General features: G+C 35.2%; 1 protein-coding gene across 2 annotated transcripts; it reads right to left on the bottom strand.

The window, feature by feature from the left end:
* Window positions 1–1417: 1417 nt before the first annotated feature.
* LOC108991992 (ankyrin repeat-containing protein At5g02620-like) lies at window positions 1418–17324 on the bottom strand. Of its 2 annotated transcripts, none has more exons than XM_018966424.2 (5): window positions 17011–17324; window positions 13906–14608; window positions 3675–3761; window positions 2893–3431; window positions 1418–2341 (listed from the first exon to the last, which is right to left on the bottom strand). In XM_018966424.2, the coding sequence occupies exons 2-5, from the start codon at window positions 14549–14551 to the stop codon at window positions 1649–1651; spliced, it is 1965 nt and encodes a 654-aa protein (XP_018821969.1). In that variant the 5' UTR covers window positions 14552–14608; window positions 17011–17324; the 3' UTR covers window positions 1418–1648. The 2 variants fall into 2 exon arrangements, with proteins under 2 accessions (XP_018821969.1, XP_018821968.1); XM_018966423.2 differs by having other exon boundaries at window positions 13906–14604.
* Between the last annotated feature and the right edge of the window lie 9467 nt (window positions 17325–26791).

The raw sequence follows: 26791 nt of genomic DNA, 5'->3' as shown, positions 1-26791 counted from the left end.
TTACTAGTAGGGACGCGGCGTGATAGGAGTGGCGTGGAGTGACCGTCGGAGTTCTCTATACCGGTGCTAACGACGTGGAGGCGCTGGCACCGTGTGAGGTGGCTTTGATCGACACGGGCATCGGCTGAGAGTTGCTCTGTTTTCAAGGGCTAAAATAGGGGAATTTTCGGTTCACAATGTAGGTGGTTGTCCTCGGTAATAAGGTGGTGGTGTAGTGGTGTACCACAGGGGAGCAGAGTTCCAGAGATGGTCAAGTGGAGGTGGCGCACGGCGAGGTGGAGCTGCGAACGTATAAGGATGTTGGCTACGACAATGCAGTGGTTGAGGCTTACATTCGCATGTCTGGGCAGCAGCGTCACGGAAACAAAACAACCGTGTTGTGTTACGGCTTGGCCAGTGGTTGGGGTGCTGCACGACTTGGGGTGCGAGAAACCGAGGGGATGGAGGCTGAGGAGGGCAGCAACTATGTTTCGACTGTGAGAAAACGAGAGGAGAGGGGGAAAAGGAGAACGACTAAACTAGGTATTTTTTTTTTTGTCGAGAGAGGAAGAACGTGTGTAAATATATGTGATATGAAAACCCTAGAGAGACGAGGGAGATGTGTGTGCGGATGAAAAACTAAGTCGTGCGTGTGCACGGAGTGGATAAAAAAAAATAAACTAGAGACATGTATGATCATGCATGCTGTGGACGACAGCAACCTAGGGGTGAAAATAAAATAAACTAAAACAAAATAAATAAATAAATTTGCGGGTGTTACACAAATAATGAGAAAAAATATATTTACAACCGTGAATTGTGCAACAACTGCTTAATCATTTTAAAAAAAATGAATAAAATATGAGACTCACATAAAAAAATTTAATAATAAAATTCACTTTTATCAAAAGCAATTAAGTAGTGTTTAAACCTTTACGTTCGTATCTAGAATTAATTATTAGTGATACTGATAGGTCCCAAACTTAGAGAGTAAAAGATTGTTAAGATAATTTGTTTCTCTTCAGGTGAGAATGTACCACAGATTTGAATTAATTTGCATATCCCCCATTAATAATTCATGTCTACTTAAATAGCAGTGTAACGCCCCAATGGAACCTTATAAAGAGCAAGAATTTCTCCTTCCCAAGTAATGTGGAAATCTCATACACCACCTACCCTTATCCATATTATATGGGGTATCACAATCTACACCTCTTAAATTCCCGACGTCCTCGTCGGGCCTGTCCATTATAGGTGGCATGGCTAAAGTCCCATATTTCTGGTTGGGATAGTCTATGATACCATTTGTAACGTCCCAATGGAAGGCCCAAACCACATGGCCTATACTTCAAAAGGACTAGTTAATGATACAATTGGAACCCCATTAGAACCTTATAAAGAGCAAGAACTTCTCATTCCCAAGCAATGTGGGATCTCATACACCACCTACCCTTATCCATATCATATGGGGTATCACAAGCAGAATCATGTAAACTGCAAACCGAAATAAAAGGAAAACGTGCGGACTAATAACTGAATGCAACGCTCGTAAAACAGAGCCTGAAACAGAGCATAAAAACAAAATAAAACTAACGAAAAGAAAATGACGTAAAATACGGAACTACTGAAGACCCCTTCGTGCGTAAACTTTCCCTAGCCACGACCCAGTCTAGCCTGCCTTCCTCATTGCATGCATGCCGCATGCACGGTCCTTCACGTTCTTGCCTGCCTTCCTCATTGAATGACGTAGCCTATCAGGTACGATGTGATTTTCCAGCTTCATGCCATGGAGGAATGTGCCAAAAAAGTAGAATAGACCAAGTCCGAAGGCCCAAGAAGCAATTTTCGGATTGAAATTAGCCAAGACTCCATATGAGCCTGTAGAATAAGCTATCACCAATGCAAGAACAGCCCATGGAATGCATGCGTTGGAGACAGTTAGCAATCGTGAGAATACTTCAGGGAATTTTTCTCTCACTTCAAAAGCCAAGAAATGGAGAAACATTGATCCAGTTGACAAAGCAAATGAGGTGGAATTCGCAATCGCAAATGCGCTGAAAGCCGACTTCTGACCATAAGTTGCACCATCCTTTCTGTAAGGCACGGCGAAAATAGCTGAGAAGGTGACAGAGGCAACGAAGGTTGCTACAAGTAAGTTGACATTAGCCTTCTCCTTATCAAAAGAAGTATCTACCCCTTGTTCTGTTTTCCCATTAATAGACGAGTCATTTTCTTCTTGCTTTGATGTGTTTCTATTCTCGATTTGTGGTTCGCTGGCCCCAGTAGTTTGTACTAATTTGATGGTTCTTCTGGGAAATGCTGCTTGCAAACTTGGTAGATAGCCAAAGTTAGGGATCAACATCTGTAAGTTTTTGAAATAGGCATTGATTAGAAATAGAATAATCTCTTTTATAAAGACATTAATGGATGGTCCTTTGAATCAAATAGCATAGGATCTTCTTTTTTTTTTTTGAAAGTGGTAACGTATTATGTTCGAACCACTAAGCTAGCTGGGTCAAGATCATAAAATTGGTCAAATTCTCTTTGTTGGTGCGTTTGGATGAATGGATTTGCAGTAGGATATGGATTTCAATCTTTAAAATCCAATTTCCATGTAATAAAACTTGGATTTGCATTAAAGCTAAACAAGCCTTTTAATTAAGTTTTTCAAAATCTTGGTTTCCAATTCATGGTTGATTTCAAAACCAAATCCAAATCCAAATCCAAATTCTATCCAAACGCAATACATCTGAATTCTAGTTCGATTTTTTACAGCTATACAAAATGCTTAGTTGCTATTCATTAACTACAGACTATTATTTGGAAATTACTGATCACAGTACGTTAATTTTTTATAAACACTACACGGCTAAGTTAAATGAATTTATAGTAGGATATATATATGGGTCATACCTTCATATACGGACTCTTCATAGCATTTGATTTAAGAATTTCCAAGCAACTTAGGCCTTCCTTGTTAATAGCCCCTTTGTCCACTCTTTTATCCCCTGCCAGTGCATTTAGTGTTCTGAAACGTGGGTGGACAGCAGCCAGATGCAACGGCGTGTTGCCCCTGCTATCTTGCTTGTTTATGAGATCATCAGGCACTTTGTCAAGCAGAAACTTGAATGTCCGGAAGCTTTTCCCAGTTTCCGCAGCCACATGGAGGGGCGTACGGCCTTTATTGTCCAATAGTTCGTACGTACTAGGAAATTGTGAAACCACCTTCTCCACTACCTCATGGTGGCCTCTCTCGGCTGCAATGTGAAGAGCAGACATTCCTTCCTCGTCCTTTATGTAAGCTGCCGAAGAACCTGCATGTTGTAATAACAGTTCCACGACTTGCACGCTGCCGTAGTGTGCAGCATAGTGCAGAGGAGTCCACCCAAAATCATCAGCTTCCGAGGCTAAATTTGGCTCTTCTTTTATCACCGCCAACAGAAAATTAAAAACTACAAGAGAACAAAAGGAAATGTTAAAAAATGAAGAGAGATAATAAAGTATCCTTCTCTAGGAAATTCTTCACAGCCTCCGCCAGAAATTCTTCATTGGCAAATCTCAACTGAATGTGTCTTCAAAAAATCAGATCAGATTGTCAAGTGCTACTCTCATACAGCGTGCCACCAGCTCTGAAACCCAGGACCTGAAACTTGAGAAATAAGAAACAATACACTATAACAATCTGATGAAATTACCTGTTTCACCGTAATCTTTTGGTGGAACTTCGGAGCGGGCAACCCTTCTAATTAAGGCAGTATATAAGGAGTACTTCTCTTGACTCTCTGGGATAACGTGGAGATCGATCGAGAAAAAACAACAGAAACAAGGATTTAGCAATAATAATACTTTATACTACAGACAAGAGACAGATTAAGGTGATGGATTTGTAACATATCAAAATATTTTCTCACCTTACTTAATGCGATAGGATCTCTTGTTTTCTTTCTATCTGAATACAACCCACTATTATATTCCACAAGATCATTGGATTGTAATCAGAGACAGAACTTCCATGGTCCCAAGTTCGGTTCTTGTGCTTTTAATATAATACAAATATAAATATATAAATATTTCATATATATATAATGTTGGAAATATTTCAAAATAAAATATATTTATATTTATTAATAATAATATTTTGGGAATTTATTTTTGAAAGTTGTGAATTAATTTGGGAAGAGAGAAGTTATGGAAAATTTATGTGCTTAATTTGGGAAAGAGAGAAGTCATGGAAAGTTTATGGGTTTATAGAATTTTGTGTTTATTTGCATATCGTAAGTATGGTAAATGGTTTAGTAATTCTGTAGATAACAGAGTTTTAATTTCTTGGTTAAATAGTAAAATTTGAGAGTATTCGAGACCTAATTTCATGTGTGCATAACGCAGTTAGAAAAATAGACTTATTTTAAATTTCATTATATTTTTATAAGATTGTTATTAATTCAATAGAGGGTATAGAAGTTTCTTTGACTTGGATGAAGTATACAAATCATCCAAGCACTTTTGTCTTGACTCAAACTGTGTTTTAAGGAATTGGGGGAGATTGGAACCCATTTTGAAACCAACCCGTGAAAAAGAAAGTCCGTCGCTTAAGTGTTTTATTAAATTCCTCTTAGACATAACAATTTGTTTCCTGTTAGCTTTACACAAATAACTGTTGTTTTTAAACTTAAACTTTCTAAAGAAATAGAGTGAGCAATCTGGCATTGTTAAATTGATTTTCCAGTGGACATATCCTTACAGTTGCAAATACAATCATTGTTTTTTTGGAAATTCTTCTTTTAGAATTAGGTAATTAGGACTCAACATCTTGAAATTCCATCACTAGTTTCTTATTTCATTTTCTATCAATTAAGAAAAGGCATTCTCACTTCAACATGCATTGGAATCAATTTCTTTGAACACCATAACCGGAAGTACACCTTCTACACTTGGGAGGCAAATTAAATGGAGAGACAATCTTCCAATGAAACATCCCATAATCTTTTAATATTATATATTGTAAGAAAGGGGCACCCAAAATGGGCACCCCTTCACCTCCTTTTGGGGGTTATGAAGTGGCTCTTAAGCCACTTCATGAGGCTTGATAAACAAGCTCTCTCTCTCAAATGATTCTTAAGCCAGGGGGTTAAACTTGAGATGCTATTTTACATAGTCTCTCCCCCTCTTTAGAGAAAATACTTGGATAAACAAGCTCTCTCTCTCAAATGATTCTCTCTAGTCACGGCATCTAGGCTGTGGAACGTGTGAGTGTTACTCTGGTATTACCACGTAGCACACTCCACCATCGATGTGAAGATTGTGGATGAATAACAATGCTGGAGAATCTGTGGAACAACCACACTAGATTTGAGATATTTCCAGTGAGGTAGTATCGCTTCCGCTGTACATTCTGATCTAGTATTTCTAACATTGGTATTAGAGCACGCTGATCGGTTGTTCCTGATTTATGATTGTCGTGTTGTCTTTTTTAAGAAATATTTTTTTTATGACGTGAATTTGTATTCCTATGATTTGTAACCATTGTTGTCGAGGTTGGTTGTTGCGGTGGTAGCGCCGCTGCATAAGCAATGGCTATAACCACCCACGCAAAGTAGCAAGGACCCATGCACTTGGAACCGTTAGACACTACGGTGTTGCGACGTGCATCAGAGGGTGTTGTTTGCCTAATGTTGTGCTCCCCGGTGCTGTGATCACCACATGGGGCAATATCTCACGCAAAAGGCTGCTGAACACAACGAAAGTGTCGCACCTAGCCCTATGCTAAGCAATCTAGGTGTCACAGTAAGCACCATCTATATGCATCGCTGCTACGTCGCTTATGGTGCGACACTCACCTGTTCTGCGCCTCCCAGGCGCTCCGTGTGCCAGTATTTCGCTGACCAGGGCGTTAAGTGCACCAACTAGGTGCAACGATGACCACGGCACTGAGTGCACCAAATGGGTGCAGCTCAGCCCATGTCTTCGAGCACCAGACGTGTGCTGCATCTCGGTGCTGACATGTAGCGCAGGGGCAACGGTGCACCAGGCCGGTGCAGCGTGTACCAGGCGATGCAATGTGCTGTGGCAGAACATCGTGCACCATGCCAGTACTGCGAGCGAGCTCTTCCGGGGGCAGAGAGATGCCAATGATGGCGTGCTCATAGAGGAGCACTACTGCTCGTAGAGCGCACCTGCACTATGGTGCGGCTTGCACCAGCAAAAGTTGCGCTCACTAGGTGCTGTGTGCACCAGGTGCTGCGAGCACCAGTCAGCGGCGGAATAAAGCTGGAGTCTCAGCAAAGTGGTGTTGCGTAGGAGCAGTGCCTCAGGAACGCAACCTTGGTGTAGCGCTGGACTGTCTGCACACAGTGCGACGAGGGGGCGGCGCTGCCACAACGTGGTGGCTCTGCAAGGAGCTGCAGTGTCACCATTAATGCCAGCCACGCAGCAACTGGCGGTGGTTACAAGTGCTGCATTAGTTTTTTCTTCCGTTACAAGCACTGTAACCGTTGGTTTGAGGAAGAAGATGAATAGTTTGTATGTAAAAAGCATACGGGCTTGAGCTGAAAAAGGGCTTGACTGGGGCTTGTTTAAAAAAAAAAAGATTTTGGGCTGTTATATTTTATTTACTTGGGCTGAAATGTTTTGGGCTATAAACAGATTTATTTTTAAAACCGGCCCATCTATGTTCTTGTATTTAAAATGCAGCAGTCTATTATTTTTTAAAAGGCCACTGGCAAATTTAGGCCGTGTGCTTGGAAGACCTCAGCCCGCTCTGCAGCTTGGCAGCCCATTAGCTGTCTAAAAACAATGATTTTTGACAAAATGCTTGGGTGGTGTTTTGAACCCAAGGCCCCACACGCAATGGCTAAAAGCTCAACCATTGGGCTACAGCTTATTGTTAATATGTAAGTTGATTTTATTTATTAATTCAACATGTAATTGTGGTATATAATACTTATTTTTTTGAAATATTTTTGCATATGGTTAATGAATATATGCATTCCATGAGATTATGAGATAAATCTTGTCACATTTGTTAGGCATTTTATTTTATGTTATAAATTGTCTATATTATTATTCTTTGTGAATAATCAATATTTGGATGAAATATGATTATTTTTGTACATGTATTGTGATTACATGCAATTGTATAAGCTTATTTTATCACTAGTATTTGCTAGGCTAATTTTAGAAATTAGTCTTTAAAATATTTTTTAGATGTGATAAACTAGAGGATTAAGTAACCCGAGTTTGATTAATCCATGCTTATGATTGGCTCAAATTGAATTCTTCGATCTAAGAAGAAATTACTTTTTATATATGATTAACTCGGTAGATTACTTATTCTAGTGGGAGTATGGTTGAGATTGATTTGGAATTAATCTCCTATACGATATAAATTTGAGTGAAAATTAAGTTAGAAATTAATAATTAGACATTGAGGCGCAAGAGATGATTAGGAAGCTTAGCGAATTTTCGATCTTGCGACGTGTATTAATTATTTTTGTTTTGACTTAGATTAACGCGGCAAATTTCATAGATGTATGTGCAATAAGATGCGTATAGTTTAGTAACTTTGAGATAACCAAAAAAATAAAAAAATATATAAAGCCTAGAGATTATGTATGCGACTTAGTTGTCATATTAATCTCCTTTATGAGCAGTAGTTGGAAACGAATGAGAATTATTTTGAGTGTCAAATAGTCTTAGACCATCATTATTGTGAAACCTCTAAAATGTCTAGAATAAAATTGGAAGTGCGTGTGGGACGCATGCATTACAATTTTTATAGAAGTTTATGGGATCAACTATCATATAGAACTAAATCACTATTTTGCCTTTAAGAATCTTGTGGGTAATAGTAGAAATTGCGCGTTGTTTTTGTAATGCAAAGATTAATTGCTCCTATATTTTGAGGTTGAGCATTATAATCTTAAAGCAACTTAGATTACTCACAGATAAGAACATACTCTTTAAAACTTGCTAGTATGTCTAGCGAGTAAGGATATTAAAATCTGAGTGTGCAAGCGTGTTGAGGACATTCTTGATTGACACATTCATTTTTTAAAGATTTTATCAGTGCACCTTTATCTGGTATTAGCACTGGTAATCTTACTCAAGTTTTATTTCTCTCTAGCGAGAACAAATAGGTTCTTGCAGATATTTAAACTTTGGAGCACCACTTGAGAGTAATACCAAGTACCTTGGAGGTTTGCATGGCAACTATGGCAAAAGTCTGAATAATTAGGTATGACTTATCTAAACCTAAACTAAAAGTTTTGCTCGTGGTTGCACTGATGCAAGATATGTTTTAAGCTAAGATAATTTCTCGCAAATTTTTTTTTTCTTTTCTCTCCTATAGTGGATTGGAGAATATGAAAAATATTGAGTATGCAAGAAATAAGGATTCGCTAGTTAGCAGCTAAAACGTCACATACTGCACTTGTTGCAAAAAACGATGTTTTTATTAAAGCTTTTTTAATGCGATATTAGTGAAGTCTATACCTAATTTGATTTAAGACATATTGAAAGTAGTGGTGTTAGTGAGAATTCCTAGAGGTTTAGAAGTTGGATGGTCACTCATTGGCTCAGTAGTATTATTTCTCAGGTGGGGAAATGATATACTAAAATATGCCATGGAGGCATAGGATGATGGGTGTGAAGCTTGAGAAATTGAAAATTTTCTCACTAATGAGATCCCTCTCCTTAGTTTAGTGGAGTCAAAGAGAAAAGACAATATGAACATTTTCTATGTGAAAGTTCCTATACATGCACACTAAGGACTTTGATAATAAATGTGTTGTTTCATCATATAAATGTGATCCAAAATTTTTTTATGAAAATATATTTTTCCAGTTAAAATTTTTTCGAAATCGCAATCGTATGAGTTATATCATGAGAACAATTATCTCGCAGTTTATTGACTTGTTGAGAATGGTGTTATAAATGAATTATGGTGCGAAGCAGTTGTTACATCACACTTGGGTTGATGTAATATGGGGTTGCAGCCTTAATTCTGATTTGTCGTCCTTAGATCGAGTTCATTCGCTTTTGAGAAAGGCTGAGTGACTATTTTGTGCAAATGTGAATTCTATTAAAAATTGAGAGGATCTAAACTTGATCATTTTTTAGTTGAGTCAAGAAAATTACTCGTATTTTCGGCGAGGGTGGGGAATTGTGAATTTTTGTAACACTTATTTTTGGAAAGAACATTTTCATCACATTTCATTCCACATTACCTTAACCTTAATATTTTCAAAATTCTTTTTATATAAGATCGCCGAAAATAGTCGGAGTAATTCAACAACTAGTGGGAGTATACCTTTGAGTTAAGGTGTACCGTTAGTGATAGTGACTCCCAAAAGTTATAGAATATAAGGATCCTCATAAATAGCGTGGTAGCTTTATATCAATATTCTCTCGTCGTTTAGAGACTAGAAGATAATATTTGTAATATGGCTCCGCTGAAGGTATTGAATTTACATAGTAGGAATCCCAACATAAAATCTTAGATTCGCTTCACTTATATGATCTAACCTGGGGTTGTTGATCCAATTGACAAAGGAAAAGTGGAGTTGATAGAGGTATAGATCCATCTCTTGGTACTAATTGAGTTTCATTTAGAGAGAAATTGATCGCACATTTATTGAAGCTTTTCTTGAAGGTGTTAAATAGCTGATTCTCATAGGAGAATTAGATGGTTAGCTTTTGTGATGTTTAGGCATGAAGTACTTTGAGCGCATGATTGTTGCTAGTACTATTTTGGTACAGAAAGCGAATGAATGCTGCTGGTGTTGTTTACATGCGGCTTAAACAAACCATCTATTCAAAGATACCCAATGTACCTAGTCGTTTTTTTTTTATTAAACGACCTATTGAATAAAATGGAGTTCTTTGAACGTTGTTGACAATATTAGAAAAGTGTCATCATAAGAGATATTGCGAACTGGTTATCTTATATAATTAATTGTCGCCTAATAAGAGGTTTTCCATACTATGAGGTGATGGACATGGATTTGTGAAAAGTAGCTCAGGCTTCATGTCTTATGTGACTGTTTATAAGAAAAACAGTTTCTAGGAGCTATTGTTCAAAATCTATAGAAAATTAATGAGATGGACAATACTAAAGAATCTAAATTTGCCTATACTATTTGACATTTCCATTATGGTTTGCTTATGGGAGTTAGAGGTTAAAATTTTGTTAGAGGGTAAATATGGCTTATTTGACTAAGTGAGTTTGTGATGCGATTGTCGTTAAAAGTAATGACTAGACTATTATGATTGTATTTAGGGGCAAAGACCCTAATCGCTTTACCCTTAATGAAAATAAATTATGGTTATCTCACATGCTTTTGTAGAATACAAGAGATTTACATGAAACCTTGAAGTCGCAAATTAAGTTTGCTGAATGATATTTGTGTCACCTTGTAGATTCTTAAAAACCGCAGTTGGACTAACTGACTAGAATCTAAGGTTTATATTGTGAGTTTGACCTAAATGAGATTCACGATGAGTCGTCGTTGACTTCATGATTGTGCAAATGACTTTTATATGTAAAAACAAAGTCTCTTAATAGGATCATGTTTTGGAAAGTTACTACACATTAGAATGCGCATGGAGAGAAATGGTCATCAAACACCACTTGAGAGTTGTGGTCTAATAATTTGTTGTTGACCATGTGATTTCTCTGTATCTCATGATATTGCTCATCGTGCACATGATACTGATGTGTTATATGATCATGTAGCGTGATTGTAATCATTTTTGGTAAGCACACACATTCACCATAAATTTAGGAATTATGGTGAAAAAGGTATATCGACAGGCTTAGATTGGCTCACTCACACGAGCGATTGCCTTTGGTGCTACAAAGAGTAGCGAGCAAAGATGAGACAATGTGTCACTCGGTACTTGTCCAGAGAGAGATAAGTTGTAAGACACAAAAGATATGTCGCCTTAGTGGGAGCTAAGATGAGGTCTAAGGATCGTACATGGTTACCCACAATCCATGTAGCCTGTGGTTTAGCCAGATGCGAGATCCTATTTGGTGCTTTGGATAGCGAGAAAATAGAGAGACTCGGGTTAGGCGCTGAGATAGCGACTAGACTAAAATCTGTATGGTGAATTGAGATTAGATATACGCTCTTTCTTTAAAAAGAGAACTCCACCGTAGCATATATTTCATACTACATGTGCTTTTGCGACCAATAGTAGAGGTGAGTGAATGGTTCCCTGCTTCCTCACCGTGTGAGTCCTATAGGTTATAATTGATGACCTTAATTTATTTATACTCATAGGAGACCTTTGACTATGTCACGAAGTTGATGTTTTAGTATTTGCTACTTTGGCATGTTATCTATGACCATGAATGATGTGGTCTAAAGAGACATTGCTGGGAAAGCGACTAGACTGAAACTAAATGATATGAGCGCGAAGGGAAGACTATTTGGTAACACAACGATCATGGTGTGTACTCATTGTCGGCAATTTATGTTACTTCTTAGGAGTTGCAATATAGCTGTGAGTACATCATTTTTTATGGAGATTGAGTATTGCTTTGAGTCATTTGGACTCGAGAGGGATTATGGATGCTTAGTCTGATGTGACCAAATGAGTCAGGGCATAACGAGACACTTTTAGGGATGTTGCTATACTGGTCTTTTCTAGAAGAGATTTGGTATAGTGCTCCCATTTTTCTTTTACAGCTGTGCTCGATGGTCGCACAGCCTATTTGCCAGTATAAACAAAATTGAGAACATATTAAGGGATGCAGACCTGAGGTCTTGCCCACTATGTGTGAATGGGAGATGTAAGAAAGAGGCACCCATAGTGGGCACCCCTTCACCTCCTCTTGGGGGTTATGAAGTGGCTCTTAAGCCACTTCATGAGACTTGATGGCTGGCCCTTAATGGCCAACCAGGGGGTTACACTGGAGAGGCTATTTTACATAGTCTCTCCCCCTCTTTAGAGAAAACACTTGGATAAACAAGCTCTCTCTCAAATGATTCTCTCTAGTCACGGCATTGGTTGTGGAACGTGTGAGTGTTGCTCTGGTATTACCACGTAGCACAATCCACCATTGATGTGAAGATCGTGGATGAATAACGACACTAGAGAATCCGTGGAACACCGCACTAGATCCAATATATTTTCAGTGAGGTAATATCGCTTCCGCTGTACATTCTGATCTAGTATTTCTAACATATATGAATTATATTTTGGTTTAGGACTAGAAGCAATAACCTTTAGGATCTTAAACCATCATGTTGTTGCTATATATTAGTGGCATGCATGGAGGTTGTTAGTATCGGGTCATTCATGTATTTCAGACAAAATTAGACATGCCGGTGTCATAAAGATTGGTCATTTATTTAACCTTAGAGATCCTCATTTGTCAGCATTTTTATTACAATGGCATGGTTATCTTTATTTTTCCAATAATATTGGATATCGCTTGGTTTCATATAGACATGAGAGATTGTTTAACTTCACCGTGCCATATTATATATATATTTATATATGAGCATATATGTTTGGAATGTATAAAAATGGGTTCCTTTTTCAATTGGTGTAAGTAGTTTTTGGTTAGTAATCTTACATTTGGACATCCTGGTTATCATACAGATCATTGGTATGTTGTACCTCAAGAGATCCTTAATTGTATCCAATTGTGTACATTGGCTATATATATTTGCTTATTTTCTCAACACATGAGAAATTGTTTCATATAGCTTGATATTTTCTATTTATATGCTTATGTTGGTTGCATTAACTTAGGCCTCGTTAAGGGGAGTGAGATCGGATGAGAAATATGTAAATAGTAATGAAATGATTTGTGAATAACAATGAAATGGTTTGTGAATAGTAGTGAGATGATTTGAGTTAAGATGTTTTATTAGATTTTAGGTAAGTGGGGTTTATGGCGTGGGTCTATGGAAGCATATTGGATGAGGGCGGGGAGCCTATGCTTGTCATACTAGAATTATGATGAGAGATGGCACAAGAACTAAATTTTGACATGACATATGGTGTAGAGATAAAGCTCTCAGGGACTTATTCCCTACAGTATTCTTACTTGCACATGAGAAAGAAGCTTCAATGGTAGAGCTCATGGAGAGGAATGGTGATTTACTCTACTGGAACTTGAGTCAGCAACTTTGAAGATTTCTTCTAGGTCATATACTCCATAAGACTGTGCACCCAAGGAGCGAATACTTTGTGGTGGACACTTACTAGAGAGGTACATTTTCAGCTTGCTCTTTCTATAAGGCCCTCACACAACCTAGAACAATCACTTTCCATAGAAAAGAATTTGGAGAAACAAAGACCCTCTTAGGAAGGCATTTTTTCCCTGGACAGCGTCTTTGGGGAAGATTGTGATGAAGGATAACTTACAGAAACACGAGGTGATAGTGGTAGAATGATGCTGCATGTGTAAGCAAAGTGGGAAGACTATGTACCATCTTCTACCACATTGCAAGCTTACTAAAGCATTATGGGTCAATGTATTAAGAAGGATAAAGCTAGCCTGGGTTATGACTACTACAATGGTTGAGCTTTTGGCATGTAGGGTGAACCTCGGCGGCATCCCACAAATTTCAGCCGTGTCGAAGATGATTCTCATATGTCTTCTATGCTGGGTGCATTTGGAAGGAATGAAATGACAGGATATTCGAAGACAGTGAACGTTCATTGGAGAATATTAGATTATTATTTGTCAGAACCCTTTTTCTTTGGGCCAAAGATGTAGATTTCAATGGTCTCGATTTTGATGATTTTCTTGTTTCTATTTCTTTCGCCTAAATAGGTGTTATATCTTGTATACTCTATGTCTACTTGGGCTATGCTTATTCATATTAATATAATTTAACCATTTACTTATTTTTAAAGTAAAAAGAACATTGGTTTTGACCAAGGTAGGGAGAGGGTGAGTGAACTTACTTGTCAGCATCCGAATGATGGCTACGTGCAACACATTCATATGGTCCCTTCCTCGACAGCATATTGATTGATGTGGAACTGCTAAGATTAAATTAGCAATATCGTAATTGTCTCTGTCTACAGCAAGAAAGAGTGCGGATTCTCCGGCTTCATTCACCTTCTTAGCTAGCCCTGGTTTGTGGCCAATTAGTAACTCCACAACCGAGTGTTGAGCATTTCTCACAGCAACGTGCAATGCTGTATCCTGGTCTATGTTCAGCGTCTCCAAAATATGTGAACTTGAACAATCTATTAGGAGATTTATGATGTCCGAACACCCTATACTTGCTGCAACATGTAGTGGAGTGTCACCTTTCTTATTTCTCAGATCAATAAGTGATTGGTTCGACTTGATGAGTTTTTCAGCAAACTCCTTTTGTTTGAATTTTGTTGCAACATGTAGAATGGAGTCCTCGTTGTCCGTTATCGGCTTGAGAATATTCTTAGAATCTTGTAGGTAGGAATTCATCCTTGTGTTTTTAAAGAGTGTGATGCGGTCATTGTCAACTATAGCTTTATAGATCTTCGTTGGATCCATCTCCTCAGCTTTATAGATCTTCGTTGGATCCATCTCCTCGAATTGCAAAATTGTATCATCTAAACTCATTTTGCTGATGATGAAGCTAATTCAGCAGGTTTTCTCAGATCCTACGTAGAATCCTTCCTTACAAATAAGCAATATAAGAATTAGATTTAGGAAGTAAAGTCGGGCATATACGGGTAGTAAATGAATTATATAGTCATATGGTGTACAAACTTTACGCATCTTCTGTAATGCTCGTCCTTATGATAGGATTTTAAGAAGTTGTTTTAGAAAATCACACGGGAATTAATAAAATTGTTAAGATTTTTCATTTTCGCCCCAAGATATAAAAGATTCTATAATTGAAAATTAAAACTTGCTTTGTAAATTTAAAAGAGAGTTTACAAGTGAATTTATTAAATTAAATTAGAAAGTTTCCTTCCTCATAAAAGCATTTCCCAGACCTTTTAATGCTTTTCTTTTTAAAGAAAAACCTTTTTACGTCATTTCTTTTTCATTTACATAAGAACTTTAAACACAAAACTTCCATAAAACTACTATTGACTTAAACTTCTTTCATTTAGACCAATTCAATTATCCAATTAATCTTCTTCAACTATTTACTTGCATGCTTCCTCATAATATTCCTAATTGTACAAACTTAAACCTCTAGGTATTTATAACATCCATTTCATTTCACTTGTTCAAACCATCATTCAATCTTTGAAGCATAGCCATTTGCATAAATCTTAAACCTAAACTATGAACCTAAAGGCCCAAGTTCATTTTTAACTAATGATCTCACCATCTTCGAGTCCTAACTCCACCTCACCTTCCGTAGTTTCACTTTCTTAAACTCCAAGACCATGACTTAGAACCCATTAAGGTCACACCTCTCCAATACTTTGCATTAAACTTCATGGCTTGTCACAACATTTGCATCCATTCAAATCAACTACAAAATGTCCAATACCCTTCCTCCATAAATACAACATACCAAATTCATCCAATGCATACAATCAACCCAAAGAACTCATACTCAATTCGTCTATCATTCAAGTTCAAAATCATCCCACCACACAACCATATAGTCCCATAAACTACACCCATACACTCAGCAAGCCATAGCTTCTGACCCACTTGAGGTCACCATTCAACTTCTTTCATCCAACTTCATGGCCTTGTACTTTAAAGTGAATCTCCATGCTTCACTTCAAAGTCCCAAGGCACCAATCCTATCGTTTCCATCAATCTCTTTCAAACCATTATTCAATCTTTCAAGTATAGCCAGTTTCTTTTAAAATAAGTCTATCTATGAACCTAAAAGCCCAACTTCATTTCTAACTCGTAAAGTGAGTTCCCATACTTCACTTTTAACATTCAAAGCACCACTCAACAAGCCTTACAAATTAATCTCACTTCACCATGAGATACAAACTACAATTACAACACCTTTCCTCCATACGTACACAAACCAATCCAACACCATCTCAAGTTCCCATTCACTTTCTCACATACAAACACAACACAATCCAAACCATGTACACATAACACAACCAACCAAAAACACACATTGACAAGGCTTCCCAAGTTTCATCCATACACAATATATTCAATATACATAAAATCTTTCCACCATAAAAGTTCAACTAAATACACCCTATCTTAGTCCATACGCCAAAACATCCGAAACTAACTCAATTAAGCAAGGATAGAAGGACTCAATAATAAAGTTGCTATCCAACATTTAGAAACCAATACAACCTTCATACTTTTCAAACTTCACTACATCTCCGTCATTTAATCCCAACACTTCAAGATAATCTATCTCAATCCAAACTTCATACATTTATATCCATCTCAATATAATTCAATTATGTAGCATAGTAAAAAATCAAGCATAATCATGAAATTACAAACCATTTCCATGCTCAAACATCTAATACAAGTGAAGCCAAAGATTAAATATTAAATCTGTCCAATACATGCAGCCAAGAAAAATTACAGTTGTACTCTACCTATTTATCGCCAAAGATCAACATACAATCCATTCAAAGCACCTGCTCTATTTAGAAACTTCATCCATGCACAATATACACGATACATACAATTTTGTCCAAATTCAAACAATCAGCACCATGATACACATACTTCATCCATCAATCACTTGAGCTCAACACAAATACATCACACAATCATTGTTCATGCATGACACACCCAACATATTCAAATCTGTTCAATCAACATTCACAAACACTTTACCCAAATATAAGCCTCTTGATAATATACATACAAATACAAATCCGCAATCCATAGTCCAGTACTTAAGTTCACCTAGAACAAACCAACACAATCTCATACTTCACAATGTTTATGCTTCACTTATAACTCCATTTCATTCCCAACCACACATTACTTCTTCTGAGTTTATCACAATCAATACATTCAATAAATATGTATATATAATCTGTCCATATACTCAAACACAACACCATTAATCACATAAATATAATATTCCTTGAGATAAAGAGAGGGGATTATACCAAAGTTTAGGGCTTGAGAATGTTTGGGGTGGTTGCCGGTGGTGAAACCTGTTAGGCTGCAACTTCCTCTCCAACTGGTTGTGGCACCGCTTGGTCTCGTCAAGCTGTGCAAATAGGAGCTCAAAGTTTTATGGCAATGAAAGCAACTCTCATTCTTCTATCCATTTCATTTTCAGACATTACCATGAAGATGAGACGCGTGGAAGCAAACATTTTACCATCACTTTCATTCTAAATCATGATATTTGGTATAGACTTGAGAAGTTGTTTTCACTAAGCATGAACACAAAACACAGAACTGAGACACTGATAAATACGTGTCCACACGGGCTAAAAAGAATGGAGTGGACGTTTAGCAGCTTTATGATTTGGACTGAACGGTTATCAGATAATTACGACCTCCTGTTTACTTCGTGTATGTGCTCGTTGCAACCACTAGTCAAAATGCCAATGTTCCTTTCTTTCTTTTTCAATTTCTTTTTTATTTCTTTGTTGCCGATTTTTTTTCTCAAAGCAAGCATAGATAAATTAAATAGTTACAGAGATACAAAATTCAATAGTTTGGGCGTCTCCAATAATTATTTTAAAATAAATAAATACAATATTAAAAAAAATAAAAAAAAGAGAGTTATGGAGCATATATATATGCATTATTTAATTTGGTACTTTCACTTGAAATCATGTTTATCAGTGTAATTAGCATGAATAAGTACTCATCTCTGCAGAGATCCTAAACAATAAAGGTATTCTTTGTCTACAAAAAATGGGAGCTGCTGTTAATAACAATTTCTTTACGCCATTAGAACTTTCCCGGCTTGAGCTCTCACTATTTCTTCACCATCTTGTCACTAGTTACAAGTAATTACCTTTCCCACTAAATCATGCAAACAAAAGACAAAGTATATGCATGGCCTAAGGGGATATTTGAAAATTATTTTGGTCTCGTCCCATTCCATCTCATTATTTTTTAATTTCTTTTTAAACATCATTTAAATATAAATTTTTTCAAACTAATCATGATTATAACTTTTCCAAACTTTCAAACAAAAAAATAAAAATAATTAAACTTTTTCAAATCTCAAAATAAATATAATATTAAAAAAATTATATTATAACAAATTTAATTTTATAATATTTTTTATTCAATTTTTTTCTCATTTTCTAAAATTTTATAAAATATTAAGGCTGTGTTTCACTAAACTATTATTCAATATTTTATCATTATTTTTTCACTATTATTTACTAATTATCTGAGATCATATCACTACTCAATTCATAGTCTAATTCAAACTATTTTATTATTATTCATAAATTATCTTATTACTATTATAAAATTCTCATTTCATCTTATTTTTCAAGCATTTCCTAAGTTTGATTTTGTAAGATCTTGCTTTGTAAGATTTCTGTGCATATGATCTAAAACGTCTCTTTACGAAAATCAGTCAATAATGGATTGAGCTTTACGTCTTCCTTTTTCTTTTGAATGTGCAGATGGGTAGCACAACAAGATGAAATTGTCTACTTTCCAACGGTCAAGATGAAGAGAGAGCTCCCCATCAGAGTTATTTCCATCATATGCACTTGATCTGTTGACATATTATATAAGTAGACAGACCCAAGAGGAGGCGTCTCAATCAAATAGAACTCTATAATAAATGTATTAGCTCTGGAGTGACTGTCTATATTCATTGCAGGAGCAGGTGGGGGTACAATCTTTTGGGGCCAGTCTACAGTCCCCGGTCCTTCAATTAACTGAACCTCTCCACTGGGGAAGACTTGTTGAAATCTAGCTTTAAATGTACAACATCTTTCTGGTTGCTTTGATAAAACATTTGTGTTGCTTTGATAAAACATTCGTGGCCTTTATGTACTCGGCTACGTTTGGATAAGAAGAATATTTTAAAAGTGTTAGAAATGTTTATGAATAATTAAGAATAAAAATTTGAATGAATTTATAGGTTTTATTAAAAGTATTTTAAGTTATTTAAATATGTGAAGTATGTTCATGAGTTATTAACTTTTAGATAGATAATTAAAAAATTTGTAGATTCTATAAATATTATAATGATTTTATTTTTAATAATTACTATTATAGTGATTTTATTATAATAATTTTTTAATATTAATAAATATTGTAGTGATTTTATTTTATTTTTATATATATAATAGTGATAAATATTATAGTAATATTATTTTGTATTTATATATAATAGTGATTTTATTTTTTATTTATATATAATAGTGATAAATATTAAAGTGATTTTATTTTTTATTTATATATAATATTGATAAATATTATTATGATTTTATTTTTTATTTATATTTAATAGTGATAAATGTTATAGTGATTTAATTTTTTATTTATATATAATATTGATAAATATTATAATAATTTTATTTTTTATTTATATTTAATTTCATAATATTTTTTATTTAATTTTTTTTTCATTTCTCAAAATTTTATAAAATATTAAAGTTGTGTTTCACTCAATTATTATTTAATATTTTATTATTATTTTATTATTATTATTTATAAATTATCTTAGATCACATCAAGATCAAATTGTCTACTTTCCAACGGTCAAGATGAAGAGAGAGCTCCACGTCAGAGTTATTTCCATTATATGCACTTGATCTGTTGATCAACTAACTATATTAATATTTAGTTACAGCTATTATTAATGAAGATTATAATTAACATATCGATCAAAGGAAGGTAGCTGCCGTGGGAGTGCATCGATGTCAACCTCAAATGAGGATAAATATACATATTATATAAGTAGACAGACCCACGAGGAGGCGTCTCAATCAAATAGAACTCTATAATAAATGTGTTAGCTCTGGAGTCAGTGTCTATATTCATTGCTGGAGCAGGAGGGGGTACACACCGTACATTCTTTTGGGGCCAGTTTCCAGTCCCCAGTCCTTAAAAGCTGAACGCCCTCCGGTGGGTAAGGCTTAGTTTGGAATCAAAAATTCTTTCAACTCATCTCAACTCATCATTATAATTTTTTTAAATCTCAATATAAAATATAATAAACAATTCAACTTTTTTAAATTTTAAAATAATAATAATAATAAAAAATAATATTCTAACAATATTTTATTATCTCAACTCAACTCACTTCAACGTCCAAACGCAACCTTATTGAAATCGAGCTTTAATTGTACGAAAATTTTCTGGTAGTTTCGATTAGGTATGTTTGGACGTTAAAGTGAATTGAATTGACTTGATATAATGATGTAATGATAAAATATTATTTTTTAATATTATTATTATTTTAAAATTTAAAAAAATTGAATTATTTATTATATTTTATATTAAAATTTAAAAAAATTATAATAATAAATTGAGATGAATTTATAATCTAAACTAACCTATATTTGTGGCGTTTATGAACTCTAAATGGGGTCATGGTTTCCGCTGCTTGCATGTGCTGGACACTTTGAACTATACGTTAGGTTGGTGGAGCCCTAGTAACTCACCTTGTTTTGTTTGTTTTCCAAGCAATGTTACTCTTCGCTCTCCATTTACATTCGTTGATATGACACATTTTGAATGATATGTTTAATACTTAAATGAATCACTACCTAAAGTGGGTTACATCAACATGCAATTGAAACGCAAAATAATTTAAGATGAAGGATAACATATTTCTTATATTTAAGAAACAAATCTGAAAAGGCATGATCATTGAACTGCAACTACCATATAGTGCTCTTGTTCTTGCTTTATTTTATCATGAACGGTGTATTTTGGCAGCCATTTCAGTATTTGTGTAGGGTGGTAATGGAGCAGTACACTTTGGAGAACAATTTTGAAAGTGGAGAGAAGAAAGGAAGCAAAAGAACGGGGAAGAGGAAGAAAAATAAATATTTCATCAAATATTCTATTCACCAAATTGTTTGACAAAAGTAAATAAATAAATGGAATATATAACATAATCATATAAAAAATCAATTAATAACCAAAAGGCCAAAAATAAAATAACACAAATAATTGCATTAATGTGGGATTTTTATGAAAAATAAAAACTAGATCTTTTACCTTATTTTGTGGAGCTGATACCATAGTCGGATGGGAGGGATGTCTAATGGAATTAGAAAGGCCCAGCACTTTTTTTTGAACAAATTCTCGAGCTAAAACGTTCACTTCTAAAATTTAGAAACCTGCAATCTTCTATCCAGCAGACAATTTGGAGAGGAAGTTGTGGACCTACAACTTTGGATAGATGACTCAAGTAGAGATGTCAGGCCCAAAACCCCTTCTCCTCCACCCCTACCCAAATTGCGTACAATCTGGATAGGGGATTCATGAATAAGCTTTAATTTTACATTTAGCGAAAAAAGAATGGCAAAAGGATAACAAGAGTTAGAGAATCTATGTATAGTGACTGTGTTGAAACTGATGATGGCTTTTAATAAATCTTTGAAAATTGTAAGAAGGTTGGGTTTATCTCAATCTTTTTCGAATGAGGTAGAAGGGGAAAAAGTCTGGTTGGTTGCTAAAGAGGGTATTGTGATTTCTATTCTGTCATCTTCATCATAATATATTTCTTTTATTGCTGATTTCATGGGTTTGGAAGCTTTGTTTTCAACAGTATATGCTAAATGTAGTTCTACTCTTAGAAGGGAGTTGTGGGAATCCTTGTTAAGGGTGGAAACTGTTGAAAAACCTTTTATGATTATAAAGGATTTTAATATTATTAAAAATGATTTAGAGAAGATTGGGGGTGTTCCTATGTTGAATACAACCAATTCAATGTATGATCTTCCTTTCTCTAGATCAAAATTCACGTGGCATTGTAGAAGGGATGGACAATTTATTTGGGAAAAATTGGATAGAGCTGAACCTCTCCACTGTTGAAATCTAGCTTTAAATGTACAACATCTTTCTGGTTGCTTTGATAAAACATTTGTGGCGGTTATGGACTCTAAATGGGGTCATGGTTTCCGCTGCTTGCATGCGCTGGACATTTGAACTACGTTGATCTGTTGGTGGAGCCCTAGTACAACCCCCTCATTTAAGTAAGTTCATTTGGTACACGTCTTCTGATCTTAAGGTTTATAACATATTTTTCTTGAAATAAAGGGTGTTTTTATTTTTGAGAGTGTACAAAATGAACCTACTTGATCATTTATTTGTTTATTTAGTCATAAAAATGATATAGACATTTGATCTATAAATTAATAAATAAAAGATTGGTGGGCTCTATTTATTAATTGGCATAAGATTTCCTTGTCTAGATGGTTTGGTTGGACAATGGAAATAATTAAGAGTATTTCTTATTACTTAGGCCCCGTTTAGATTTAGAGATGAGATAAAATGAGTTGAAATGGTTTATAAATAATAGTGGACTCAACATGTCTTTTCTATTATCAACTCAACATGTTTGTTTCTATTCTTATCTAATTAAAACAAAACAACAAAAGATTAGAGAGGTTTTCTTATATATCATCCGATGGCCCTCCGCCCATTAGCATTGGTGCATGTGGCTTGAATGATTGCCGGAGGATCTGGAGAGCTCACCACATTTTTATTTTTATTTTTAATTGTCTTATTATATTTGATTTAGCCCCATTTGGATACAAAACGGTTTCATCTCATTTTATCTTATCTTATCTCATCATTACAGTTTTTTCAAATTTTCACACAAAACATAATAAACAATTCAACTTTTTTAATTCCCAAAATAATAATAATATTCTAAAAATATTTTATTCAACTTTCAACTTTTAATCTAAAACTATCGCATTTCATCTCACTATCCAAACTATATTAAAATAAGAAAAATATTTGCTACATTCAAGTTTGGATAATGCAAGTGGTCCGCCCGCTCTTACTTATAGGCGTGATTGCTAGTTCTGAGGTCATTCATTTTTTTTAAATATATTTTAAATATTTAAAGAATATAAATTGATTAATAGTGATTTTGTTAAAAATATAAAAAAATAAAATTAAAATAAAATACACTAACTATAACTTTGGGCAGTACATTTGAAGGGGCAAACTAGCATTTTCCTTAAGGTTTTACCCACATTATATAAGTTTATGCATATAAATAAGGAGAAATTCTTTAGCCTTCAGCTACAAAGAAATTTTATAAAATAAATTTATAAATTGACATAATCTATAGTTATAAACGAACAAGATAACTGGTTATACTACTCACAATTAATTCGGTCAAATTTAGTTTTTATACAACTTATTTATTGAATAAACTATTCGTGAAGATATAATAATAATAAATTATGTAAAATAAATATATATTAATATAAACTAGTTTGTGAAATTAATCTACAATGTGCAAGTACCGCATACTCATTTTGAAGAAAATGAATACATCTAGAACTCACATAAAAATTTAATGGTAGACCACACTTTTATTTAAAAGGAGTACGCGAAGTTTGCATAACTTAAAACTGTATTTGGCATTACTCACTCGCTTTAAGCATTAGAATTCAAATAAAAATTCTAATAAATCGAAATTCTTGCAAAAATGTCTTGCAGAAGAATTGGTGAAACATTGATCTTAATATGGGAAAAAAGTCCATGCGATACAAGTACCACCCACATGCATTTAGCTAAATAGAAACTCCTTAAACTTAAGTTAGATGGTAGATACAATATATCCCATTACAAGAAATCAGGTCATTTACAGCACTCAAAATAATCGCAAAACCCCCTAAAATGGCCAGAATTATTCATTTTCGGGGATTTTGAAATCACTGCATGTGTGACGCAATAAAGGCGTTATTTTTTTTTCTATCAATTTCAGCGATAAGCAAAACTTGTAGCAAAAAAATACTATTTGCAGCGATTTTTGTCCATCGCAATTGTCCCAAAAATTGATAGAAATGACATTTTCGTTTACTATTAAATTGTTGAGAAAAGCCAATTGTGACGATATATATCGTCAGAAAAAGTTAATAAATCTCCTAAAATGCCTCGATATTTTTCCCAACGATTTTTAATTATTGTCGCCATTATGTATTTTCAGCGGGTAATTGTCGTCGTAAAAGTATCGTCACAAAAAGTGTTTTTATTTTTGAGAGTGTACAAAATGAACCTACTTGTTCATTTATTTGTTTATTTAGTCATAAAAAGTGATACAGACATTTGATCAATAAATTGATAAATAAAAGATTGGCGGGCTCTGTTTTTTCATTGGCATAAGACTCCCACACAGCCTTCGTTGTCCAGATGGTTTGGTTGGCCGACTAAAATAATTAAGAGTATTTCTTATTACTTGGGCCCCGTTTGGATTTAGAAATAAGATAAGATGAGTTGAGATGATTTATAAATAATAGTGAACTCAACATGTTTGTTTCTATTATTATCTAATTAAAACAAAACAACAAAAGATCAGAGAGGCTTTCTTATATATCATCAGATGACCCTCTGCCCATTAGCGTCAGTGCACGTGGCTTGCATGATTGCCGGAGGATCTGGATAGCTCACCGCATTATTATTATTTTTAATTGTCTTATTATATTTGATATAGCCCCATTTGGATACAAAACGGTTTCATCTCATCATTACAATTATTTTAAATCCCAAAATAATAATAATATTAAAAATAATATTCTAAAAATATTTTATTCAATTTTCAACTTTTATCTAAAATCATCTCACACTACAAGAAAATGTAGAATTTGCGACTATTTTTTTCCCGGCAACGTATATATTGCTGCTAATAATTCGTTTTCCTATTTGAGTAATTTCTTTTCGTTGAATAGAGAAATCACTGAAAATATGAGTATTTGCGGCAATTTTTTTTATCTCCGCAAATATATGTGTCGCAAATACTGGGTATGACTCAATTCCGCCCTCATCAATGAGTTGTTGTCGCCGCTACAAATATTTTTAGCAGGGGGAGCACATATGTAGGAGGAGTGATGATATGTATCTTAGGGGAGTAGCGACTAATCATAGTGAAAAGATTTTTTTTTGTGAAACACAATTTTTGTGCTGCTAATGTATTGTTTTCTTCATTAAAACTCAATGTTTGAATATTTTCTTAATGAAGATTGTTTTGATGAAAGTTGTGCTTGTCATGTGTATACTAGAATTATTGCTTCTAACTTAGATAACAGATATTGATTACACATGTGCGAATATTTCTTGCACTTATTTTGGTACGCTTACCTGTTTGTCAAGTGTGCAGAAATGTCCAAACTTGTTCGTGATAGTTCATGATTGTACCTGTATATGGGAATCCTATGTGGGGGTGTGTCAGGATTAGATCCAAATGTATAGGTTAGAGGTTTTGTCACAAAAATGCCAAAGGGGGAGATTGTTAATTTAAAAATGAGTGCGTTGGCATATTCTTGTGAAAACCTTTGTCAAATTGTGTGGTAACAAGTGTTGAAGTGTGTTAAAGTGAAAAGAGGGTCAACACGGCTCGAGTAGAACACAAGCAGAGAGTTTACTCGACGTGGCTCGACACAATGCTCGAGCTACACTCAAGTCAAAGAGTTCGCTCAACATGACTCGACACACCGCTCGAGCTACACTTAAGTCAGAGAGTTCGCTCGGCATGACTTGACACACGGCTCGAACTACACTCAAGTTAGAGAGTTCTCTCGATATTGCTCGACACACGGCTCTAGCTACATTGAAGTCAGAGAGTTCGCTCGACATGGCTTGACACAGCGCTTGAGGTAAACTCAATCCAGAGAGTTCGCTCGACATGGCTTTACACACTGCTCAAGTTGCAGTCAAGTAAGAGAATTCGCTCAAGCATCGCTCGACATGGCGCTCTAGTAGCTCAGAAGTACAATGTGCACTCAACAAGATCTCAACAATCCGCTCGAGCGAATATTCAAAAAAATTAATTTTTCCTAGGGTTTGAGCACCTCATTTGTGGGGAGATATAAATAGAACATTATGTTCTGTTTTTGAGAAAATGAGCAAAAAGAGAGTCCCCTTCCAAGAGCATTTGAGAGAAACTCTCCCCCACATTCAAAGTTGAATCTCTTGGAAAATATACCTCCACCAAATCACACTCAAGATTAAAAACACAGTTAAGTCCATTGGAGTGGATGTGTTCATTGGTTTGAAGGTTTCCGGAGTTGCTGTTGCTGCAGAGATCGAGAGGTTCTCGTGAGATGTTATAGAAAGGTCTGAGTTCTGGCACACTACATCCATGTAGAGATCGAATGGGTCACTCGTGGTGTTGAAAGCCAAGTTTAGCTACTACAAAGGTTTTGTGTGTGTTTCTAAATTAGTTGTAACAATCTAAAGTTTCTATAGTGGATTTGTGGTGGTAACCTACACCCATAGTGGTTTTAGAGTTTGAAGACGTTCTTCAAATGAGTTTCCACTTCGTGACCAAACCTTTGTATTAATTATTTGTGTGATTTGTCTAGGTGTTGTGTTGGGTAGAAGCACTGCTTTTTCAATTGGTATCAGAGAGGGTTCACTCTCCTTAGATTCAGTTCTTGAGTTTGATCCTGTTGTAGTGGTTAAAATGGATAGATCTCAATCACTCACATCGCCACCATATTTTGATGGTTGCAATTATGAGTATTGGAAAGTTCGAATGAGAGCTTTCTTGAAGTCCATAGATGAACGAGTGTGGGTTTCCATGACAAGAGGATGGAAACAACCGGTTACAATCATTGATGGAGTTGAAATTTCCAAAAATATGGAAGATTACTTTGAGGATGAAGTCAACAAGTGTAATTGGAATAGTAAAGGCCTAAATGCAATTTTCATGGCTGTGTCCCAGAAGGAGTTCAAGCGAATCTCCCTGTGTGAGATTTGCAAAGAGGCATG

Source organism: Juglans regia, chromosome 11 (genome assembly GCF_001411555.2).
Source record: "Juglans regia cultivar Chandler chromosome 11, Walnut 2.0, whole genome shotgun sequence".
Lineage (NCBI taxonomy): Eukaryota > Viridiplantae > Streptophyta > Magnoliopsida > Fagales > Juglandaceae > Juglans > Juglans regia.
The sequence above is the reverse complement of the archived record's forward strand: the minus strand, read 5'-3'. Positions and strand labels throughout refer to the sequence as shown.